Source organism: Epinephelus moara, chromosome 12 (genome assembly GCF_006386435.1).
Source record: "Epinephelus moara isolate mb chromosome 12, YSFRI_EMoa_1.0, whole genome shotgun sequence".
Taxonomy (NCBI): domain Eukaryota; kingdom Metazoa; phylum Chordata; class Actinopteri; order Perciformes; family Serranidae; genus Epinephelus; species Epinephelus moara.
The window spans coordinates 27622712-27643023 of record NC_065517.1 but is presented as its reverse complement, the minus strand read 5'-3'; the positions used below and the strand labels follow the sequence as shown (position 1 = coordinate 27643023).

General features: G+C 41.3%; 1 protein-coding gene across 1 annotated transcript in view; it reads left to right on the top strand.

Annotated features, from left to right (window-relative positions):
• The first annotated feature begins 3274 nt into the window (after positions 1–3274).
• The window catches only part of si:dkey-206f10.1 (adenylate cyclase type 8), a 20417-nt gene continuing 3379 nt past the window's right edge, over positions 3275–20312 (top strand). The window contains exons 1-17 of the mRNA XM_050058218.1: positions 3275–3543; positions 6425–6642; positions 9114–9857; positions 10388–10537; positions 12003–12133; positions 12311–12422; positions 12526–12653; positions 12810–12968; positions 14982–15216; positions 15307–15477; positions 15564–15664; positions 17625–17826; positions 18210–18302; positions 18424–18584; positions 19276–19357; positions 19549–19707; positions 19837–19983. Coding sequence (XP_049914175.1) covers positions 6463–6642; positions 9114–9857; positions 10388–10537; positions 12003–12133; positions 12311–12422; positions 12526–12653; positions 12810–12968; positions 14982–15216; positions 15307–15477; positions 15564–15664; positions 17625–17826; positions 18210–18302; positions 18424–18584; positions 19276–19357; positions 19549–19707; positions 19837–19983 — 2955 coding nt within the window. The 5' untranslated portion in view covers positions 3275–3543; positions 6425–6462. The remainder of the gene's footprint in view (positions 3544–6424; positions 6643–9113; positions 9858–10387; positions 10538–12002; positions 12134–12310; positions 12423–12525; positions 12654–12809; positions 12969–14981; positions 15217–15306; positions 15478–15563; positions 15665–17624; positions 17827–18209; positions 18303–18423; positions 18585–19275; positions 19358–19548; positions 19708–19836; positions 19984–20312) is intronic.

Here is a 20312-nt window from a genome sequence, read left to right as displayed (position 1 = left end):
TTATCACGAATTTCCCTAATTCATTACTAACATCAGGACAGTTATTTTTTTGTATTACAAGTTTTCTGGAATTTTATAGTGGAATATTCAAAGGAGACATTATCTATTTAAATATGTACTAATCTGCATATTTACAGAACAGAAGTCTGAACACTGGATGAAGCCAGGTTCAGAATTCTTGTTCCATTTCGTTGACATATAAGAGTCAAAGGGTTTTTTGTCAGGAGATTTGGGATATTTCTTTATAGCTCTCCATAAATCAGAAAATACTGTCAACAGTCATATCAAAATCAAAACTCAAAATCAAAACTTTCAGTTCAATTCAATTCAATGCCAAAATTGTCACTGCACGGCAGTACAACGAAATTTTGTGATCTAAACAGCAAAAGACAATAAACAATAACCAGCAACAGTGAGACACATAGAATACACTATGGGTAATAAAAGGAGAATGTTTAATACAGTAATAAATAAATAAATAAATAAGAGAGCAACGCTGCTGCATCCATGTTTTTAGGAATAAAATGTTCTATAAATTGGGATTTAAATGATATATGAACAAAGCCCTTTGTAAAAACCTTCAGAATTTAGGTAGGAATAAACTGCAAAGTTTGGTGTATGTAAGTGCTACTGAGGTGGAGATTTCTGGTTCAGACTATGAGAAAAAAGAAAATCAGGAAATAGCCTTTAAAGATGTGTGTTGTAAAGTGCCATACATTTTTAGACAAGAAATTGACACCATAGGTGAATAGATTAAAAAAAATAAAATAGATATCACATGAAACATCCCCAGATGATTGTTAAGACTTTTCGTGTATTACAAGTTTTCAGAAATGTGTATGTTTAAATATGCAAATTGTGTATTATCTTATTACATATGCACTTTTTGCATACATTTCCAGAGCAGAAATCTAAATAAAATAAACGCCTAAATGTCTATTTTGGGTGTTTTCTTGCCACTAGTCTGATGGAGGCCAAATTGCTCAAAATCTCAAAATTTGCAAGTGCATGAAAAAGCTATGTTTTCACCTGTAGTGTCTCTTCTTATCTCGATGCTGTGATGACGTCATGTTTAAAACAGTGAACAGAGATAGGTAAATTATAACCTGTAGCAGGTGAATCTGAATAGCTTCATCCATCTTATTTGTAAAAGAACAACTTGTGAAAACAGACAACTCAGTGAATCAAATTGGATCAATCCAGAAAATTTAAAGATAATTGTATGGTGCATATTGCTAATAAAATACAATACAACGGCTTCCAACAATGCTACATAATTATGGAAACATTAGTGCATTGGTTACAGACTAGTCCATGCTTTGCATCAATATTAACCAGCCTAATAAAGCAAGAACAACCATAAGACAAAATGCACTGAGCTCATCTCTAGTTTCCAGCTTTAACACATTTTGTTCACGGCAAAGACAAAGATCAAAACAATAGATTTTCATAAGTTCAATTTTATTGACTGATTTTATTGATGGACTGTGTATGTGTTAGAGAGAAACACAACAGATAGCCACTTTGTATTGCTGGAACATAGTTTCCAAAAAGCAGGTACCACTTATTTAAATGTTTACTATGCAGGACTTGTTGGCTACTGTTAGTTGACAGTCTTGCCAGCGAAAATTGAAGTAAAAGCCAGATTCACTATCACTTTGGAACAAGCTTTGTCCACTTGGCATTTCGCCTTGCTATACTTGCGTTTTTTTTGGGTGCTGTGTCAGCTTCCTGTTGGATGCGTGCTATTTACGGTCTGGCACCTTCTTCTAAAGTCCTGAAGTCACCTTTGCACTGTGACCCGGAACGCCCCGAGCACAACAAAATAACACAAGGAAAATAAGAAAGTACAGGCAGAGGACAGAGTCTCTGCAGAAAAAAATACCACCACACAATTCTAGTGGGTCATAAGTGATAATTGAGAGGGATTAATTTTGTGTGAGTCTCTGCATTGTTTCCTGTATAGTATACCTTTAAACTTATGTTACACTATATTATAACTGATAGGAAACAGCATTTTAATAAGGTTTAGATCAAAAAACAGTCAACCTATGCTTTGGTTTTGCCTCAGTCAGCTTAACATGCCACTAGTGTCTTTTAATATCATCCCAAAGCCACACAGTCACTTACAATTATATAATCCACAATAAAACTGCGTTTATGTTTCAGGATGGGTTCAAAATATTGGTCAGACAGATGTGTAATAGCCTGTTATGCCCTCTTAGAAACACTTAAATTTGAATGCCTAGTAAAGGCACTTTCATTAGCTTCCATTTGCTGTTGAATCACCTCAGGCTTCTGCTGTTACTAGGTGGGAGATGAATCAGCGTCCTTGCTTGTGCAGTCTGCCTGGTTTTGTAGGCTTTTAGGTAATGTTAACTGTTCACTCTAATGGCTCCATTTGCACAGCAACACAATCACCAGAAAGAATGTTGGTATTGTACATTCCTGCAAACCACAGATTTGTTACTTTTGTGTGGTGTTATGAAGCAGATGGGAATCTTTACATTTGAACTTTACATTTCAACCATTCTGATGTTAATGTGGTTAAGTTTAGGCACAAAACCCACTTGGTTATGGTGGAGAAAAGATCACGTTTGGGCCTAAAAATATGGTTTTGAGGGCACAGTCAAGGCTGGAGAGGCCGTCAGTGTCCATGTAACAATCAATCGCTTCCGAGGCCTCTCCAGTGGAAGAACAGGTCACTAAAATAGACCCATATTTGGTGGCTATAAAGACGCTGGAAACACAGTGGTTGTTGTTTACTGGTCCCGAACAATGGTCTGTAGCAGTAGGTATCACACCATCCACTGTACCCTTCACCTCCCAATGACAAAGTCAGCTCATATACCTACAAAGTCACTTTAGAAACACTGATATGTATAAAACAGAACGTATTCATTGTCTGCAGCAATGTACCATGCTGACATGTTCTTCTGGTGACTGGGCTGTGCACATACTGCCATAACCAAGAGCACAAAGACAACGAAGTAGAGTGAATGAAAAAGAAAAATGTTGACACTATAAAGGAGAGAGCGTTTCAAAAAGCACTGATCGTAATGCTATTTAATTAAAATGTCAACTCCGCTTGTAAAAGATTTGGTTGACTCGGCCAAAGGTTGGGAGTATTGCGTTCATCTTGGCGTTGTCTTGGTGCCAACAATCTCAGCTTTGCAGGCCAGTGAGAGTGGCTGCTGACTAACTAATCCTCTTTGCACTCCTCACTCCTGCAGCTTTGCTTTGTGGCAGTTGTTGACTTCAGTTCAAAACAGTCCAGGTGGTGACCTACAATCTTGCCAGAACAGCTCCACATATCTTGGCTGGATCTTTATCTCCTCCTTCTACATCCGTCTTGGACACTTTATCATAGCACGGACTACTTCAAGTTTTTCCCCTCTCATGGATTATGCCTTAATTTTCAGATCTGCATACAATTCCCGTGCGATGGAATCAGCACAAGTGGATTATGTCAGGCTGGACGAATATATTCTACGGAAAATGCTGGACATGAGGAGAGGATACACAATATGTGAAACAATACAGGTAAGTTGTGACTGCATTATTTTGACAATGAAGTTGTTCCTTATCCTACAAGTGTTGCTGGCTTTTCCTTTCTTTATACACTTGGAAAGTATGTGAAGTTGTACCAGAACTCTCTACACTGCTTCTACGCAACTCTTATGTCACCAGAGCAGGTGTAGACTATCATACAGGGAGCCTAAATTCAAATAGCGCATGTATTAAAAGCTAATAAATAGGCCTGTATTTTATTTTAATTTTAGAGTAATAAGTGATCTTTCCACAAGTGATTGATAAAATAAAACACTGCCATCTTATAGCATTAACTCACAGGGTGAATATTTTCACCGGCCACAACGACTGCCTTAATTAAAAATGCAACTCATCTAATATGAAGTGTTTTATCATATCCAGTCTGCTCAGTGTGGATACAAGGTGACGATCAGACATCAGACTGCTGACAGTGGATTGTATGTGGGCGGGACAGCAGCATGTAGAGCCAGAAGGACCTGGAGGAGTTTAACTCCTGAGCATTAACCAGCTCAGGTCTAAATCTAATCTAAATCTGGCTACCCGATAATTTGTTGGAAAGCTGCCGTTCTTCTGGCACATACTGTGTCAACACGTGGAGACGGCCAGGCGGTTCTGTCCAACATGCTGAATGTGTGCAGCACAACAAGATCTGTCCACATGAATCTGAATATTTAAAAAGGGTTTGAACATGAAAGATGCTTTGATAAGATTCTTTTTATAAGGTATGGGCACATTTATTAGACACATGTCCTGTGTGGCCTGAGTGGTAGATCATAAAATCAGTTGCTGTGTATTCGATCATAAAACAGCCGTCTCCTGATTTGGCTATCAGAGTCACTATTCAGTAAATAGTGATGGTGTGGAAGATGTAGAGATGATGCAGTGGTAAATAAGGTGGATAAACTGATATCACAAACCATCTATCATTAAGAAGGAAACGAACAGCGTAAATCTTAAATGTAACATAGAAATGTATTTTGCTGGAAAGATGGCTTAAAGTAAATATATAGATATATTCTGCAAAGTGAACTGAATTAAACTGGGCATACTTTACACCAAGGATGATTCATGATATAAGAACAGAAGTAAGGATTTTCACAGGAAAAGTGTGTAAGGGGGTTTTATATGCAGCAGACCCTAAGCCAGAGCCTACACATGTGGCAGTCAGCGGTGGGGTCTCTGTGAATTGCTATAAAGTTGAGTTGATTCAAAACACACATTAAACACACATTAAACATGGTTTAATAGCAACAGTTTCAAACACAAGTACATAAATCAGCTTCACTATAACTTGCAGCATCACAGACAAACACTTGTGTTTATCTGGACACATTTTCCCCACAAATATAACATGCTAACGTTATTAGCACAAGTCTATGGCATTTTACATTGTATAAATTAGCCTAGCTGCCAGCGGACTACTCTCTACTTATATGAAACCAGGGACAACAGCAACATTTAACAAATTAAAGGTAAAGGTACATAATTTGGCTCCATTACTACTCACAAGTTTCACCGACAAAACAACTGTCTCATAATAAACACGTTTTCCAAACAAATAAAACATGCTAACGTTATTAGCACAAGCCTATGGCATTGTCCATTGTATAAATTAGCCTAGCGAATAGTGGAGATTTCCTCTGCTCATATGAAGCCAGGGACAACAGACAGCAACACAGCAAAGGTAAAGGTACAAAATTCCGCTCTAATACAACCCACAAGGTTCACTAACAAAACAACTGTCTTATACTAAACACATTTTCCCCACAAATACAACATGCTAATGTTTTAGCACAAGCCTACGACATTTAAATTGTAGCCTAGCGGCCAGCAGACTTCTCTCTACTCATATGAAGCCAGGGACAAAAGCAGCATTTAACAAAGGTAACGACACAAAATTCGACAACTCACAAGATTCACTGACAAAACAACTGTCTTAAATACTAAACACGTTTTCCAAACAAATATAACATGCTAACGTTATTAGCACAAGCCTACGGCATTTTACACTGTATAAATTAGCCTAGCGAAGAGCAGAGATTTCCTCTGCTCATATGAAGCCAGGATAAATCACACACAAGACTTAAAATGCTATTTTTGTGTAGGCTTTATTGTCTTCACAATTTATTGTTTCTTATCTGTGAAATTAAAGTAAATAAAAGCTTCATTTCCACTGAGGGAAATGGTTTCAGCTTACAGAAATAGACAGGAGGTCTGCTTTGCTGCAACGTGTAGTTACATTTCTAGGGAAGTGCGCATCAGGCCATGGTGTAGGGTACAGCGTTGATTCAACGCAGAAGTATAAATTCTGCCTTAGTGGCATCTAGCAGTGAGGAGCTTTTTACGGTTAGAATTTCTTTAGTGTTCATTATTCAGGAGTTTTTCACTGAAAGCTGAATTATCCACAGAGATCTCTTCCTCTCCAAAAACAAATGATGAGTAAAACAGTTTCACATTAGTGTTTCTCCCATGCTGTTTGGCATGGCGGAAACAAGCTATTAGCACAGCACCTGGGTGCTCACCTGTTTTCTCTAATCCATATTTTCAGAAGGTTTTCATTGGAAGTCAGGTCTCTTCATCTCCAAAACAAACAGACCCAATGATTTAAATAAGTAAAAACACTGTACAAAGCAGTTTCATGTTACATATCAGTGACAAGGTTCCCCCAGAACCACAGAAGTCATTATGCAGTTGTTTTCACAAGCTGAGTAGCACTAAACATGACTTTATTGAACTTATCGTATAAAACTGTTGGAGTAGGCTACCCCTTTAATAATGACTGTTCATTATGCTGTGAGAAAAGCAAGTCTGAGTCCTCACTTACAGTATCACCATCTTTTTTTTCTCACCCTCATCGATGTCACTCCTCCAGCTCCGTGCTGCTGCCTTCTCCTGATCTGAGACCAACAGATGAGGTCAGCTAAACTCATCACCATGGTGACCTTCTCCGAAACGACACAGGTCTCCCCTATGGAGCTGCGTGAGCCGACCTGCCTGACCGCAACCCTGTCCCCCGGGCTGCGGCGGAAAAAGATGCTGTGGCAGAACGCTGTAAAACACATCATTATCCAGCAGGAGCTCAGCGCCCAGGTGATTTACTATCCCACAGTCAGTAGTAGATTTACTGCCTCCAGATGGAACTGTTGTTTGTTCTGGTTTATCTTCTGTTATTCTATATTCCCCCTAAAATATTATGAGGGCTGTGTGTAGTGGAACAGACGTGATATCCTCTGAACTGCAGCCTCGTTTTACGCATAACAAAGAAAATTCAACCAGATTTAAACTTGTGTTTGATGTCTGTATCAACATCATGAACATGAATCATTGGGCCTCTTCTGAATGAGTCCAGATGACCCAAATCATTTAACAAATACTTTAAAGGGCAAGTTCACCCATAGAACTACAAAAAGAAGCAGGTACCTTCTCACTTACAGTGTCTTGCCATACAAATATTTTTGGTTTTACAGTATTTGTCCAGTGTTTTAACACAGCAGAGATTAATCCGTGGTGCTAAAAGTTTTTTTTTTTTTTGTAAATCAAATAGAATTTTGACTTTTTTGTAATTTGTTAATACTGTGAGAGCCAAACATTTAATTTTATTTGCTTAATTTGTATTGACGTGGTGGCTGAAATCAGGCAGATAAGCAGAAAAATAGAACTACATAGGTACCACTTGGGTAGGTAAGACAATAATGTAAGTATATTGTAATTCTGGTGAAACAACCCTTTAAAGGGTCTGAGCCATAGACTGTATAAAAATAACACCATGGCCACCATGGCCACCATGACGTCACCCATTGGTTTGTGGAATCCCGTTTTGAAGCCTCAAGTTTGGCATTTTGACTGTTTCCATCTTGGAATTTTGGAGCCAGAATTGATGGGAAGTGACCGTATTTGGACAAGAGGGTGGAGCTAACCCTTTAGCTAGCTGCTAGCTTGGTTAGCATGGTGCATTTATAGTCTATGGTTAACTGCTATAATGCTAATTTTTGCTAGCGAAAACAATCAAAACAGTTAAACCAAAGTGTACTAAAACTGAACATCTGATTCCAAGATAATACAACTAAATGCTGAACAAGACTTTTTTTAGGTGACCGAAATGTTACAATTAAATTTAATCAACTGAAAACACACCAAAATAGTGAAAGCTACAGCTGCAGCTATACGTCTGTATTCTGTGAATCTAGGGTTATACCAGGGTTACGATACTTAACCAGCACTGTCACTGTGGTAGCGACTTGCCAACAAACGGCACCCACCTGTCACTCAAAGCCGTCATACCCTTAATTATGCATAACTTTAAGTTATTTAAAATTTCACCCCCAGTTGTCATGAATGGGTAAATTTGCTATGGAGACCATAACTTTTTTTTTTCACCAGGTTTTAAATATGTTTATAGGATGCCCCAGGAATGATGTTTTTCTGTAGGCTGATGCGGTAGTTAGCATCACATTGGTTCCCTTGTCAAAAAGCCCAATGCTATTTTCCTGTCTTTTTTTTTGGATTAATGCAGAAAATAAGTTTTGTGACAAACATTAATGATACTTAAACCTTTTGTTCAGCAAGGTAATCTTCGCAAATGAAATTGAAGCCAATGCAATCACCAGAAGTAGAAAGCTAACGTTAGGCTATAAATGAACTATACACCATGGTCTTATTACCTTACGTCGCCACCATAACAAGACTAAACTTGTTAGCAACCGCCTTTTTTAAGACACAGGAGCTTCAAAGTTCATGAGGGGGAATTTACTGGCGGAATTTTGTGTCGTAGAACATTACACATGCAAAAACCCTTAAAGACTTTGAGACAAGGGAACCAGGAGGGCAAAAATGCTAACTCATTTACATTTTTTAGGACTCATTCCTAGGGCATTCTATACTGTATATGCTGTACAGTTGGGTTTTAACATGGGGGTCTATGGAGATTGACTCATTTTTGGAGCCGGCCTCAACTGAGGGACTGCAGTTTTTATATCTCCGCGCTGGTGAAAGCCGTGTCCAGAGGCATATGTTTACAGGTTTTTGGTCCATCGATCTTTCCATCCATCCCATTCTCATGACAGCAATATCTCAAGAACACTTGAGACTTAACGACTTAGACTCAAGGATGACCTAGAACTATAGCTTGTGAATTCATACACTAATTACGATGAAATTTCACAAAATCAAAGGGTAAAATGATGACGTGTTGAAATTCTATATTCAAAAGGTCACATGTCAGCTTCACTGTGACATCATACCCTCTGCAAAAACACTTTTCTGGCCATTACTCAACACCATAAATCAGGAGCAGAAGAGAAGACATTTGGTCAGATACTGAAGTGGCGACACTAATCTTGTGTGCCCACCTTGAAACTGTGCTGATTGTATCGAACTTCTGTGCTGCTAGGTTGAAGATATCGCTGAAGCATTAGTGTTTCAGAATTAGTTTGTGGCAATGATTAGTTTCTGGACCATTACAACCTATTCGTCACTTAACGTGATGGTAAGTTTGGCTAAAAGAATGAAAAAAGTTCCTGATGTTTAAGGAAACACATCTGATTTTCTGTCATGTTTGACAGGTGGGTGTGGAGCCTGCAAGAAAAATCTGTGTGACGGATGCCTACATGGAAGAGATCAACAGACAAATCCGCAACAAGGCCTCACGTGGGGTCACAAAACGCCGCTCCTCGACATTCAGAGTGCACCCTACCCATTCCCGTGGCTCCACCAGCACATGCAACAGTGCCAGGGCATCTTGTAATGAATATGCCAGCGATGCTGACTTCTTTCTGCACTGGGGCCACTCAATTCGTGGAGTCTACATCCCCACCCTGAGGCACACCTTCAAGTCTCGTGATTTGGAGAAACTCTACCAGCAACACTACTCCCACCAGAGACGCAACTCTCTAGCCTTCACTAATGTAATCGATGCAGTGGCCAAGCTACACGTGTTGGTTCTGTACCTGGCGCTGGCCCCTGACACAGTCACAGACACTATGCGTGGCTGCCTGACGGGCGTTTTCATGGTGTTAGCTATTGCGCTGTGCATCCTGGTGTTAACCTGCAAAGACTCCATGTCACCGCGGTGGCTTCACTACGCCGGCCTAGCTAGCTGGCTGTCTCAGACCACACAGGTGCTGGGAGGACTGGTGTACGGACTGGAAAAAGATCCATCGTGGTATGTTTTGTTCACACTGTTCGCCACATACACGCTGCTGCCGTTACCTCTACTGTGGGCCATCTGCGCCGGCACCCTCACCTCAGTACTGCACCTCATGGTGGAGGTAGTGCTCCACTACAATGATGCCGTGATTTTGAGAAAGGTGAGAGATTGATTAAACCAACAGTGTTTCTTTATTAAATAACAATATTATTTGCTGTGCTAATTCCTCAGAGCTAAGTCATGTGTATTTATATGCCTAGTTTTGTGTGCCAGATCCTAATAAACTAGGGGTACTCTGTTGCACTGATTAATGCTTAATAAAACTGATGACGTAATGTCTGTCTATGCTTTTCCCAACTCTCGAATCTTTTCATTTTTCTCTCTTAAGTGCACAGGTCCATTGTGCAGAACAAGCCATGTTTTATTCATATAATGCATCTAGCGAAGCTTATATTTTATATCCATTAGTGGCAACAGCTTTCTCCTTAGTTTCACAATTATTTATCCACTTCCAGCCCTAGATATTGTCCACAAACCTACGAAACATATGTTTTTCTCTGACATCTCTCAACTTTATTAAAAGAAGAAGAAGAAGAGGACCCTATTTCCCACTACTTATTCTCTTCTTAGTCCACATGCATTGGAGTTTTCCTGGTTAAACTGAATTAAATCTCTCTCCCTTGGCTGTAGGTGTTTGCCAAAGCCCTGTTGTACCTGGGTATGAACACAGCTGGCTTGTTCATCCACTACCTGACAGACCACGCCCAGAGACAGGTCTTCCTGGAGACGCGGCGCTGCATTGAGGGTCGCCTTAAACTCGAGCAAGAGAACCAGAGACAGGTACAGTGACTGATGCTATAGTGCTATAGGTTAGACTGGGAGGATTTTGTGTACCATGGGGCTCTTTACAATTTTGTGGACTTTTTCATTGGCATTCTCTTGTTTCCAAAGCTATTCTTGGCCTACTTCCAGCATACTTACGTGTGTACATTAAGCAAAAAATTGAAAATGGGTATGCTCTGTGTTCTCAGAACATGTTTTATTGTCTGTACTGAGAGCACATACAGAGTTTGGCAAGTCAGCATTTATGTATGCAGCTCTTTATATGTGGAATCTTGTGCAGAAGGACTTAAAGTTGCTCTCTTTGGTTCCTCTCGGCCGTTTCAAAGCACCGTTGCAGGATTTTTGTACACAGTCTTCTATATACCAGTGTCACGGTGTATCTTAGCTGGTCTTTGTAGTCATGTGTAGCTGCCCTTTTTTGCATTTTTACGGTTGACTTCTAGTGTATGTTATAATACTTTTTGGCTTTTCTTTGTAGTAATCTTACTTTGTGTTTCCTATTGCTTGTTTTAGAGCTTTACATTTTTATTCTGTATTTTTGCTCTATGTTGTCTGTAACTTAAGTTGCTGCCTGTCTTGGTCAGGACACTCTTGAAAAGGGTTTTTTTATTTCAAGAGGTATTTCTGGTTAAATAAAGGTTAAATAAAAAAGTATAAACATGGGACAGGGACATTTTGTGTATGATTGTCACAAAAATGTAATTTCTAACTTGGATACAATACCTTGAAAAATGTTGATATTCAATACCATTGTCGATGCAGCGGGAGAAATTGACATTGAGGAAAAATTCTCCCAGCTGCCTTATATCCAGGATATTCTGCCCTCATTTTTGTACAGTAGGAGAAACTGGGGAAGCGTTGCTCATCTTTATGTACAGTCTATGGCAGGGGTGTCAAACGTACGGCACACAGGCTGGAACCAGACCACCAAAGGGTCCAATCTGGCCCACTAGATGACTAGACTGAGAGGTGGCAGGTTCCAGGAGCAAGTTAAACAATGCGTACTTCATGTAAAATTCTGCTTCACAGGCTTTTCCACCCTGACCAGAATACAGTTCTCTGATATAACAATGAATACTTACTGTGGCCATGTTTAACCAGGAAATGAACAGATAAATGCACATGTAATGACAGTGAGTGGTAGACTGACTGAGTGTGGAAAAACTTGGACATGTGGTTAAAAGTGCACTTATTTTTTTGAAGACATCTCAGGCTGCTCATCATCTGGTTGTTAATAGATACTTTCAGAATGTACTCGTACTCCTTTACAAAAAAGAAAGGGAAAAGTTATTATACAATGGTTTTACTGGTCTGGTGCACTTTATGTGGCCCATGAACTAAAATGAGTTTGACACCCCTGATTTAAAGGTTAAATATATGCATCTTCTGACCTGTGTATGAACAAGCATTATCGTGGTTATACAACACACTGTCAAATACAGGTGATTATTGTGCCACACAGGAGCGTCTGGTGCTGTCGATCCTGCCTCGCTTTGTTGCCTTGGAGATGATCGCTGACATGAGCTGTTTGGAAGATGAGCTCAACCCTCACGAGTTTCACAAGATCTATATCCACCAGTACAAAGACGTCAGGTACACACACACACGCACACACACACACACTCACACAACGTTAACATGTTAGTGTTTACAAGACTCAAACCAGAGGATTTTAGGGTATACGTTTCTTAGGGATGGTTTTTAATCCACTTGCATGTGTTATGTGTTAGCACACTACTTCTTTTACTACTGTCTCTCTCCTCTTTGCAGCATCCTTTTTGCAGACATCAAGGGCTTCACTCTGTTGTCCATGAACCTGTCGGCCCAGGATCTGGTCCGAACCCTCAACGAGCTCTTTGGGCGCTTTGACCGACTGGCAGATGTGAGAAATTGAGCTCTCTTTTTTTCTGAGATAACAGATATTTTCTGTTCTATAAATGATTAATTTTCCATTTCCCTGGTGTCCTGACTCGTCCTCATCACAGGAGCACCACTGCCTGCGGATAAAGATACTTGGAGACTGTTACTACTGTGTGTCAGGTGTGCCAGAGCCACAGCGTGCACATGCCCGCCATTGTGTCGAGTTGGGCCTGGCTATGATCAACACCATACAGTCAGTCTAACCTTGCTGTTCTTTAGGGGTTATCACACCATCTCCTGCAAAACAATAACACATTTGATTTCACTATTGTCTGTTTAGATGCAGAAAGAACAATAGCTGTCACTAATAAGTCTAATACGTGGTCCCTTTACTCTCCACCAACACCAGGTACGTGCGGAAACACCTGAACTTTGACATGAACATGAGGATCGGGATCCACTCAGGCTCTGTCCTGTGTGGCGTGCTGGGCCTGCAGAAATGGCAGTTTGACGTCTGGTCCTGGGACGTGGGCATTGCCAACATGCTGGAGGCCGGGGGCATACCTGGGTGAGTGATCGCTGTCTATGCCATCAGCGAACAGTAGTAACACTTTGATGTGACACATTTGGGTTGCAGTGCAGTTGTCATTGCTAGTTTCAGACAAACGCAGTTGTCACTGTCACAGCCTGCACCCACATTTTGTAAATACTTGCACCCATCTGTGCACCCATGGGAGTGTAGATCTTAAAATAAGGTTCAGGTGCGTTGTTGGTGCATTGCTCTTTTGAGGCAGCAGAAAGCGATTGCACCACTGACTAACAAAAACCTGATCTAAAGTCAGAATGGTGCAGCATTCATCTATTTAAAAGACACATTTTTCTGATGAGAAGATGCGCCTACATAGCCAGGTTCCAAACACCCGTACACTCTGCTTGTTACACATGCAGGGACATGGGGGTGGGACGTGGGTGGGTGAAATAATACATCATTAATGAGGTGAATATTAATTACATTCTGTAAAATGTGACCATAGCAGAGAGCAGAGAGCAGAGTAGAGCTGAAGAGCTGTTATCCAGCTCCCCCATTAAGAGAGACGCTGAGGGCATTTGAACAGAATGAGCAGCAGAACTTCACTGATAAATTTAGACACTAAAAGTTTAGTTCTGTTTCCCCGTCAAGCTTTTAACCACAGTTTTTAGTTTTGTATCTTAAATGCCCCCACTGTATTTGCTGCAGTCACATTACACTCTTTCTGCATTACTCTCAGCAGAAAACCACTCGCTTCTCTAATTTGCCAGATCCGCCATGTTATGCCCAAAACACACCTATGACTAATTATACACTCTTTGCGCCTTATTTTGTGGCCAGATTATGCACCGTTTAACAAGCAAAAGTGGAGGTGGACACACCTAAATGCACCATGGACTTTAGACCAGGCTATAGATTATTTAAATAGTGTCCTTGATCTCTGCCTGTTTTACGACTACTATAACAACTTAGCAAAATGGCCTTAAATGAAATTAAAGTGCGATGTAAATTTCCACACCCTACGTACGACAAACACTTATACTTAGCATAAGCCTTTGCTTGGGAGACATGGTGTTGCAGGGATTAGCTGTTGCTTAAGAGCAGGCTGGCTGGCTGGAGCCCTTCTGTGTGACGTTTGCATGCCCTCTCTGTGTCAGTGTTGGTTTTCTCTGGCTTCCTCCCACAGTCCAAAGACATGCAGGTTCATTGGTGACTCTAAATTGTCCGTAGGTGTGAATATTAGCGTGAATGGTTGTCCGTCTTTATGTCTGGCAGTCTGTCCAGAGTGTACCCCGCTTCTTGCCCAGTGTCAGCTGGAATTGGCTCCAGCCCTCCTGCGATCCTGTACCAGGGAAGTTACAGATAATGAATGAATAAATAAGCCTTTGCTTTCTCAGTTAAAATCTGCACTTGCCTTTTTGTCCCAAAAAGAGTTTAAACCATAGACTGTAGATAAAGATGACCTTCTTGGAGAAAACCAACAAGGAAAACATTTGGTTCATCCCAAGACCTGATCTCACATCCACATCTCCTCACTTGCATGTCTTCCTCGTGTCTCATAAGACACAGGGGAGAGATGCGAGGACAGAAGACACAAGGAAATAGGCCTTCAGAGAAATAAGACATGTTTTCTTCTGAAACGTCACATGAAGCGTCGAAGTTGTGATGACGGCAGTAAATGATGAAGGCTACACTCGTTTATCCTCGCTTCCCGCTCCTCTGAAAGTCTCCTCTCTCCTCGACTCCTTCGAGCGCATTTAACAAATCAAGATGGAGGTTGTCAATCAATTTCTAAGTCAAGTGATTGAGGATAGTGGATGGAGGAGTTGAGGAAGGATATTGGAATGAGCCCATTATTGAGCTTCCGCCCAACTCAATCATGAATCAATCTCTACTGTCAGTCATGATGTCACACCCCTTTTTATAGCGTCAATTAACTAATTAAAACCAAACTTGTAAGAACAATAAACATACAGCGGTGTATTATGATTGGGGAGCAATTCCTTTGGACATAACCAAAAGTTCTCTCTGCGTCTGTTGTCTCTCATTCAGACGCATCCACATCTCGAGGGCGACTCTGGACTGTCTAGAGGGCACCTACAAGACAGAAGCTGGTAACGGCCGTGACAGGAACGAGTTTCTGCACAAACACAACATCGACACTTTCCTCATCTGTGCTCAGGAGGAGAGGAATAAACTTGATCCTGCCGAGCCCCCCAAAGTCCAGAAAACAAATCGAACCTGGAACCCAGAGCTGCCCTTTGGGAGCGCCATTGACATGAACAGTGTAGGTGCAGCGATACAAAAAGTGGAAAAAGGTTTCAGGCATGTCTGAGATTCTTCAACAGTAAAAGACTATAATTTTCTCTTCTTGCAGATCCTCGCCTCATTTACAAATGGCTCGCTGCCCCACATTTGGCACTCCACCTCCAAGGAGATCAATAAGCGCATCAAGCACGCCATCGAGGTTCGAAGCAGTGACCGTATGCACAGGGAGCACATCACTCCTCTGACCCTGGTGTTCAAAGACAAGCACATCGAGGACAAGGTATGGGTGCTGGCTCTGACGGTGTTTGCAAGGAGGATGGGAGTAAATGATGTTGATCATTCTTTGATTTCTTTTGGTTCGTCCAGTTCTCCCAGATGAGAGATGAGATGTTCAACTCCAACCTGGTCTGCTCCTTCATCATGCTCCTCTTTGTCATGGCTGTCCAGGCCCTCATTCCTGCACCCAGGTGGGAAGACACTAACACTGTATACATTAACAATTCAGTGATATGTTATGGGTTTATCACATTTGAATGGTTCATTAATGTCCTTTTATTTAAAGCTTAAGTTTGTAATTAATATTTGCAAGGTCAGTGCTATTTTCAAAACAACGTAAAATAAGCTTGAACGTGGCACAAGATGATCTGTTGTGTTTTCTGTTTAACAGCAGATAGATTGTGGGTTGTAGCTTGAAATTCAATTCTTCGTTGAAGAGTCCCGAAGACTTAGTATTTCAGGCACTGAACAATAATAATTTTTAACTTTTTCCAACTGAAAATATCAGCTTTCATGTTGGCTTAACCCTACTAAAAAATAACTTAAGTTTTCTTCACTGTTTTGTAAAGAAATATTTAACCCCCCAAATGATCGTATCTGTATTAATTTCTCACCCCATGTTACGTTGAAATCATGAATAAAACTCTGTTTTTCTCACATGCCTCCGATTAATTAAGAATGGAAAGACTGAGGGAGGAAATTCTTGATGGATTGAAGTCATTGGCGACCATGTTTAACAACATTAAAACTACATTGAAACATCTTTCTTCAAACTCACACACAACTCCTTTAGTCTAATCCAAGTCTCATTTATCCAGTCGTATGCTCAGAACTTCCCAATCACATGTATTTTTGTTAAGATTTTACCATTTAAAACTAGCCTGGAAATCCAGACCCAAATCTAGAAAGATTTAGGGTCTGGCTATGAGTAATGTAAATGGCCCAACTCGAGGGGCGGCACCAAGCATGCATTTGAAAATATCACTGCACGCAACTGGATAACACTACGGCCAATCAGAACAATACACAGGGTGACGTATCCAGAGCTTAGCTACCAGCAGAGCTAACTGGTAGATTAGTTTTGCCGTATGCGGTCGGCAAAACAGCAAAAACGTCCTTCTTGCAAAGGAAAGATTCGAGCGCCGTCTTCTGTTCCTCTTTTAGAGAAAAAGCCAAGTCTAACTCCTTCATTGTAGCAGCCAAAGCCATTTCAAACAACTGGTGTTCATCCGTAGCCATCTTGCAATGTTTACTGACTGATTCCAGACTTCGTCGTCGCAGCGCTGTCGTCATCTGTTTAGCTCACCTCTGGCCCGCCTATATCAGATACACCGATGTGATTGGTGCAGCTCGGCTACAACGGCATGGGTAATGAGCATCATTAGTGATTGCCAGAGTGACTCGCTGAGCAAATTCAAATTGTGCTCTCACGAGAACTCTGGATTTCCAGGGTAATTTAAAACTGAATTTAAAGTGAAACTTATCAATGCTCTCTTCAAAGCCAGACTCCATTGACAAAAAACAATCATTTTAATTTGCTGAAAACGGGAGCTGCTGGTCTACAGCTGCCTCAATCAGTTAGTGTGTTTGTGTTATTGTGTGACTTTGATAAATAAGAACTAACCCTTTAAAACACCAAAGTCACACATTAATATATTTAAACTAACTGGCCGAGGCAGTGGTAGATAAGTGGCTCCTGTTTTCAGTGGGTTAAAATGACTGTTTTCGTCAATGGAGTCTGGCTTTATAGAGAGCATAGATAAGTTTCACTTAGTTTCACTTGAAAAGTGCTGAGCATACCACAGCATCAATGAGACTTGGATTATACTAAAAGAGTTGTATGAGAGTTTTTAAACAGATGTTTTGATATAGTTTGTGACTGTGTCTTCAATTCATCAAGATAATTTCTCCATTTTTGCATTCTTCACTGGAGACATGCGAGAAAAACAAAATTTTCATCACGAATTCAAGGCAACAATTAAGTCACTATGCATAGAATATACATTTTTTTAATTTGGAGGTGGTATCAAGAAAGAAATGTATACTTTTTCAGAGCATGTTTCACACACTTCCTCTTTGTTAATTCCACCCCTGATTAACATTTTTACTCACTTCCTTCGTCTTCCTTTTTACCATCCTCTTCCTCTGCAGGCTGTTCCCAACCGTCCTCCAGTTTTTAGTCTTCCTGCTCGTCTACGTGCTGTTGCTGCTGCTGGCCCTGGCCGAAGAGTTCAGGTGCACTCCTGCGCTGCTGCAACACTTCTGCTGCTGGATCCATGAAAACAACAGCGCCCGCAACCTCCTCACCCTCACCGCCATCGTCATCAACTTTAGCTTGGTCTCTACTGACATGGTGAGAGTATATGAACAACACAGGGCCAGACTTATATAAACATGAAGGATGGGTACAGTTTATCATCCCTGTCAACAACTCTCCTTTATATACCGCTGTGCTGTGACTGCGCTTTAGAGGAGGTGGAGAATTTCCACATAAAACTGGACCTGGCAAAGTAATTACACGAACGTTTAATGGCAAATCCAGCTGAGTATACAGTTCCACACTGTTATTATATTTCCACCTGTTATTTGCATGATTCACCATATCATATGGCTCAGATGACAAACTATGCTCCAGGCAGCATTCAAATATATCAAACTTATACAAAATCAAGCTTGAATTTGGATAAGAAGTGTGTGTCCGTTTCATTCTGATGTGTGTTTTGTGCTTGTGTGTAGGTATGGTGCATTCTCACAGACACAGGGGAGGCTGAAGTAATAGACAGAACCAACACAGCCTCACGTGCACTCACCGTCTGCACTTACCCTGAGGTAAAAAAAAAACATTCATGAATAAAACATTATATCCATCTACTAAAATGTTTCTCATAGCCATTTTTTTACTTCTTCTTCAGTGTCTCTGACCTCTCCTTCACTCCCTCTGTCTCCTCAGGTCTTTGTATTGAGCAGTGTGATTGCCATGGTGACTTGTGCCGTCTTCCTGCGTCTAAACTCTCTGCTGAAGCTGGCAGTGTTGCTGCTGGCGGTGGCTGTTTACTCCTACCTCATCCACCTGGCCTTCCTCACGCTCACACGCCATGATATGCTGCACAGGTCAGGGCAAAGTATACATCATCAGTGACTCTGATCCTCTCCTTTTCTTTTTCTGTCTGCTGGAAAATGGTGGATTGCCCCCTCTGGGTTGGGAGTTTGGGAGAGAGTTACTGCCCCAAATGATGGAGTTCAAGTATTTCGAGGTCTTGTTCACGAGTGAGGGTAGAATGGAGCATGAGATGGATCGGCGGTACTGGACCGTCGTGGTGAAGAGGGAGCTGAGCTGAAAGGCAAAGCTTTCGATTTACTGGTCCATCTACGTCCCAACCCTCACCTATGGTCATGAGCTCTGGGTAGTGACTGGAAGAACGAGATTGCGAATACAAGTGGCCGAAATGTGTTACCTCAGAAGGGTGGCTGGGCTCAGCTTTAGAGATGGGGTCAGGAGCTCGAACGTCCAGAGGGAGCTCAGAGTAGAGCTGCTGCTCCTTTGTATCGGAAGGTGTCAGTTGAGGTGGTTCGGGCATCTGATCAGGACGCCTCCTAGGCACCTCCTGTTAGAGGTGTTCTGGGCTTGTCCCACTGGTAGGAGGCCCAGACCCAGAACACGCTGGGGGGATTACATATCTCATCTGGCTTGGGAATGGGTCTTCAGATAAGCGGTTGAAAATGGATGGATGTTTTTCTCTTCCCTCATTTTAACTTAATTAACATCTCTATATTCCACCTCTCTTAATTAACTCCTGCACAGGTCTCACTATGTCAGAAGGAAAGGAATCTCCATCCTTCTCATGGCCATGTTTATTGTTGCTGTCTTCTACAACGGACGGCAGGTACTGTTGAACTCATCGAAGTTTTCCCTGTTGTGACTCTGATGTGTTTTAGTTTAGTTTGCTCACTGTATTTGTAATTATCGCATCATCTAAGCTGAATTATTGAGACCGAATCTGTCCATTGCCAAACTGAGTTAATATATAACAGTACATCTCACACACCTCTTATCGTTTTATCTATTACTTTCCAGTGGGAGGCCACTGCCAGACTGGACTTCCTGTGGCGTCTGCAGGCCCAACAGGAAGTGGAGGACATGAGGGAATTGCGGGAACACAACGAGTGTCTGTTACACAACATCTTGCCTATGCATGTGGCGCGACATTTTCTGGACCGGAGCAAGAATGATGAGGTGCGGAAGACACAACCTCACCTATAACTGTGTCAGCTTTTTCCTACACGTTATTCTCAAGTTATTTAACCTTTATTGCCCTTATCAGGTTTTCAGAATGAAAGTGCATGACACAATTTGTCGTTTCAGGAGCTTTACTCCCAGTCCTACGATGAAGTCGGTGTTATGTTCGCCTCCATCGCTGGGTTCAACGAGTACTTTGAGCAGAAAGAGATCAAACATGAAGGAGTGGACTGCCTCCGACTTCTGAATGAGATCATTGCTGGTTTTGATGAGGTGAGTGTGGGACCTAAAATGTATATGAAGAGTATTGTATTGCTTTTAAAGGGTAATTTGTGCAAAGTAGTATACACTCACTGGCCACTTTACTCGGTACACCTGTACACGTGGCAACAACTCAATGCATTTAGGCATGTAGACATGGTCAAGAGGACCTGCTGAAACTGCTGATCTACTGGGATTTTCACACACAACCATCTCTAGGGTTTACAGAGGATGGTCCCAAAAAGAGGAAATATCCAGTGAGCAGCAGTTCTCTGGGTGAAAATGCCTTGTTGATGCCAGAGGTCAGAGGAGAATGGCCAGACTGGTTCAAGATGATAGAA